Source organism: Arachis ipaensis, chromosome B02 (assembly GCF_000816755.2).
Source record: "Arachis ipaensis cultivar K30076 chromosome B02, Araip1.1, whole genome shotgun sequence".
Classification (NCBI taxonomy): Eukaryota; Viridiplantae; Streptophyta; class Magnoliopsida; order Fabales; family Fabaceae; genus Arachis; species Arachis ipaensis.
The window spans coordinates 100,945,432-100,949,416 of record NC_029786.2 but is presented as its reverse complement, the minus strand read 5'-3'; the positions used below and the strand labels follow the sequence as shown (position 1 = coordinate 100,949,416).

The following is a 3,985-nucleotide window of genomic DNA, read 5'->3' as shown; positions in this document are numbered from 1 at the left end:
CTTGGGGGATTAATGAAGCTAAAGCTACATTATAAAGTCACTGTTTTCTTTCCCCGAAGCTCCAACAAGTACACCGACAATTGCAAATAATATTATAGTACCTATTCTTGTTAGCCCTTTTTTGCTTTTTCTCTTCTTTGTGTTTCTGGAAAAATGAAAGTGTCCCATTTGAGCGTGCTCTCTGCAACTCCTCGAACGTTACATCAGCCAGCTCCTTCTTTATCTCCTCCTCTTCTTCCTATAATAATCAAAATCAATGACACTTACTATCACCTTTATAATCACATCTTCCCCAAAACATTACAAAAGAACAAATGTATAGATTTAGAAGCTACCCACATCTTCTGAGGAACCAGAAGAATATGAAGATTCGTCCCTCTCACTCTCGTCAGATTCAGTCTCGGCAAGAGGCTGTGGCACTCTACTTTTGCCGTGTTTCTTCATTACAATGGATTTTGAATTCACAAGAGATGATAGAGAACCGGTGGTGTGGTTCGAAGGCTATAGCTGCTGCTACCCGTGTGAGTTGTGAGAATAAACAGGACTGAAAAAGAAGAAAGCAAGGTTGTCAAGAACATGTTTTCACCAGGAGATGAAATTAAAATCCAAAAGTCAGTACGGAATTAACAAATTTTCTAGCATTTAAAAAACCTAGAGTTTGTAAGTTCATAGATTGAGAGAGCGAACAGCAACATTCCAATACATCAACAAAGTACTATCTCAATTCACAACACTAAATCAACAAAGTTACTAGGTTGAAATTGATGAGCTTGTAGCAAGTCAAATTTGAATAGAAGTTCGAATTATTAACAAATGCATTAGTAAATCAATTTATTAACCAAAAAACAATTATATGAAGCTTGGTGTTTCAGGCTGCATGAGAAAAACCCAAGGAGTGAAATAGTGAAGGAACAAATTCACGAACCAAATCAGAAAAAAGTAAAAAATAGCAAAGATGCTACCTTCTCAGGCGATAGCGAAGACGCGATGAGGACTGAGATGGCGAGAGGCAACGCCCCTATTTTTCTGGTGGCCGGAGAGTGGAGGAGTGGCGGCTACAATGGCAGAGTGTGGGTGGAAAACCTTAACCCTTGCGGCGTTGCCACTCTCTCTTGAATTGGGGTTGATAACTAAGCAGCATGAGAATGGGTTAATAAGGGGTATTTTGGGATTTTCACAAATTATCTAATGAAGTTAATTTTTTAAATAATCTTTACATAATAAGAAAAGATTTGTTTTAACTAACATGATAATATATAACTGAATTTATTATTTACATATAAAATTTGTTTATAATATCAAAATTAAATTAGTTATTAATTATTATTTATTTATTATATTAGGATAAAGCTGAAAATGCTTATTTTAAATTTTACATTCAAAATATGTTAAATTGTAAACAAAAGTATATGTTAACATGTAAATATTTATGTACTGTAGTGAAAATCAACCAATAAAATTGTGAAAGAAAATGAAAATAGTATAAAATTGAGTAAGAAGCTGAGGAAATTTGGTGGCAAAAGAGTAAAGAGCACAATGCAGTTGACGCACCAAACGAACCGAACCAGCATCCGTTATATTCCGTTTCTGAAAGTGATATGTTTTCATATTTGACTGAGCAAACCACACAGCCTTTGCCTATAAGCTTCATTACTCTCGCGCCATATTCGCGCCTTCTCTCTCTCTCTTCTCTCTCTCCGCCATTTCCATTCTCGTTCCGATCGAATCCTCTCTCTCTCTCTCTCTCTCAGCTCACGATCGCGTTCGCTGGATTCTTCTCCAGGGTAACGCACACTCCGATCACTCCTTTTTTTTCTCTTCCTCTTTCCTCTGTTTTTATTATTTATGTTATTTTAATTTTTCACGTGCTCGAATCAATGCTGATTTCGAATATGAGTTACAATGAGAATGCGTGAAATGTGTGAAATCCGTTTCTTTGATCTGTTTTCTCGCAATGTGAAATGCGATGATTGAAGCCGATTTCATTTTCTGGATTTCGTCGGCTGGTAACTTATTATTGTTATTGTTGCTGTTGTTGTTGTTTAATTTAGAATTTCGCGTGCTTAATCACTATGAGGATTGAAGAATGTTTTCAAGAGTTTAGTGAAACTACAGCATTCCATGGATTGCGATGTTCAATGGAAGTGGTCTTGTGTGTGCGCGCACGTGCGCTTTGTTTAGAATTTTAATGGCTAAGGTAGTTGGTGTTCAATCGAAGTGGTGTTTTATTTGAGATTTTTAGCTAAATTTATAGTAAAAGTGGTTAATTATAAGTAACGTGTTGATGTGTTAATGGTTAATTTAGTCGGTGTTTTTCTTCTTATTACTTGGTAGTCTTAACTGGTTTACTATTTGCGAATGGATTTTTAAACGGTAAAGGTAGTTAATTACTGAGCAAAGTGCATGTATGCTCTGCTTAGTCAAAACATTTATATCATGGTTCTTTGATATCGGTTTTTAATTTTATTATTAAGGGAATCTATTTATTTGTTCTGTTGATTGCAGGTGGATTGGGCTTTCTTTTACTTGAATGAATATTTATTGGCTTCTTCAAAAATAGTATGATGGAAGAAGAGGATGAATCGAAAGAGATAAAAACATCCGGTATTGAATTAGATAGTGGTGGGGTAGTAGATGGTAGTATGATGCAATCTGGTAAGAGTAATCAGAAAGAAAATCTAAGTGTTGGCAGTGGCGTTGAGGATGAACATGAAGTTGAAAAACAAGGACGTGGAGTTGATTTTGCAACATCACTTGTGGATGAGAGTCAGTTTGAGCAAGTGTATTTGAAAGATCAAGAGAAGAATAATGAGTATGCATATTCAAAACAACCGTCAGGTCTAGATGATGTACAGCAACCAGTTGATGGAAATGCAGAGGATTTTCAATATCCGTCTGGGACGTATTCGACAGGGTATTCTTCTCCAGTTGCTGACATGCAACATTATCCATTTAGTCCAGAGGCAGAGGAACATTTTGGTCAGTCTGCCTCATCAACTGGTTTAAACACACCTGGATTTTCTCCTGTTCGTTCTCCATCAAAGCCAAGACAAAAAAATGCCGTGCCAAATGTGTCTGCAGAGTTATTGCATTTAGTTGATTCAGCTATCATGGGGAAACCAGAAAGTATGGAAAAGCTAAAGAACATTGCAAGCGGTGTAGAAATTTTAGGGAATGGCGAGGAGATGGAGAACGTTGCTTTCTTAATAGTAGATTCACTTCTTGCAACAATGGGTGGAGTTGAAAGTTTTGATGAGGATGGTGCTAACAATCCTCCTAGTGTAATGCTGAACTCTCGGGCTGCCATCGTGTCGGGCGAACTTATTCCCTGGCTTCCTTATGTAGGTGATTCTGACGCTGTCATGTCACCTAGGACACGAATGGTGAGGGGACTACTTGCCATATTACGTGCTTGCACTAGAAATAGAGCAATGTGCTCAATGGCTGGTCTATTAGCAGTACTGTTGAGAACAGCAGAAAAGATTTTTACTGTGGATGTTGGCTTAAATGGGCAAATAAGGTGGGACGGAACTCCCTTGTGCCACTGCATACAGTACTTGGCTGGGCATTCTCTTAGTGTTCGTGATCTTCATAGATGGTTCCAAATCATCACAAGAACCCTTACCACGATCTGGGCTCCACGCTTAATGATTGCAATGGAGAAAGCAATGAATGAAAAGGAGTCAAGTGGACCAGCTTGCACGTTTGAGTTCGATGGTGAAAGTTCTGGTTTGCTTGGTCCAGGTGAAAAAAGCTGGCCATTTATCAATGGGTATGCATTTGCAACATGGATCTACATTGAATCATTTGCCGACGCATTAAATACTGCCACAGTTGCGGCTGCAATCGCTGCCGCTGCAGCAGCTAAGTCTGGTAGATCATCAGCGATGTCAGCTGCAGCTGCAGCTAGTGCACTTGCTGGTGAAGGTACAGCACACATGCCTCGCTTATTTAGTTTTTTATCTTCTGATAATCAGGGGATAGA

At 38.2% G+C, this 3,985-nt stretch overlaps 2 protein-coding genes across 4 annotated transcripts in view; one reads left to right on the top strand and one right to left on the bottom strand.

Annotated features, from left to right (window-relative positions):
- The window catches only part of LOC107625999 (ribosomal RNA processing protein 36 homolog), a 3,813-nt gene extending 2,666 nt beyond the window's left edge, over positions 1 to 1,147 (bottom strand). The window contains exons 1-3 of the mRNA XM_016328759.2: positions 963 to 1,147; positions 340 to 544; positions 102 to 238 (exon numbers count right to left, since the gene is read on the bottom strand). Of these exons, the coding sequence (XP_016184245.1) occupies positions 102 to 238; positions 340 to 444 (242 nt within the window). The 5' untranslated portion in view covers positions 445 to 544; positions 963 to 1,147. The remainder of the gene's footprint in view (positions 1 to 101; positions 239 to 339; positions 545 to 962) is intronic.
- LOC107627844 (BEACH domain-containing protein C2-like) overlaps positions 1,566 to 3,985 on the top strand; it is a 24,174-nt gene continuing 21,754 nt past the window's right edge. For 2 of the 3 annotated variants that reach the window (XR_002358023.1, XM_016330662.2), the window contains exons 1-2: positions 1,572 to 1,784; positions 2,506 to 3,985. The exon at positions 2,506 to 3,985 is cut by the window's right edge and continues 524 nt beyond it. Coding sequence is in view for 2 of the 3 variants with exons in the window: in XM_016330662.2 (XP_016186148.2) it covers positions 2,562 to 3,985 (1,424 nt within the window). In the remaining variant the exon portion in view is untranslated. Of the gene's footprint in view, positions 1,785 to 2,505 lie in introns of all 3 variants that reach the window. The other variant, XM_021116355.1, reaches the window with a different exon arrangement.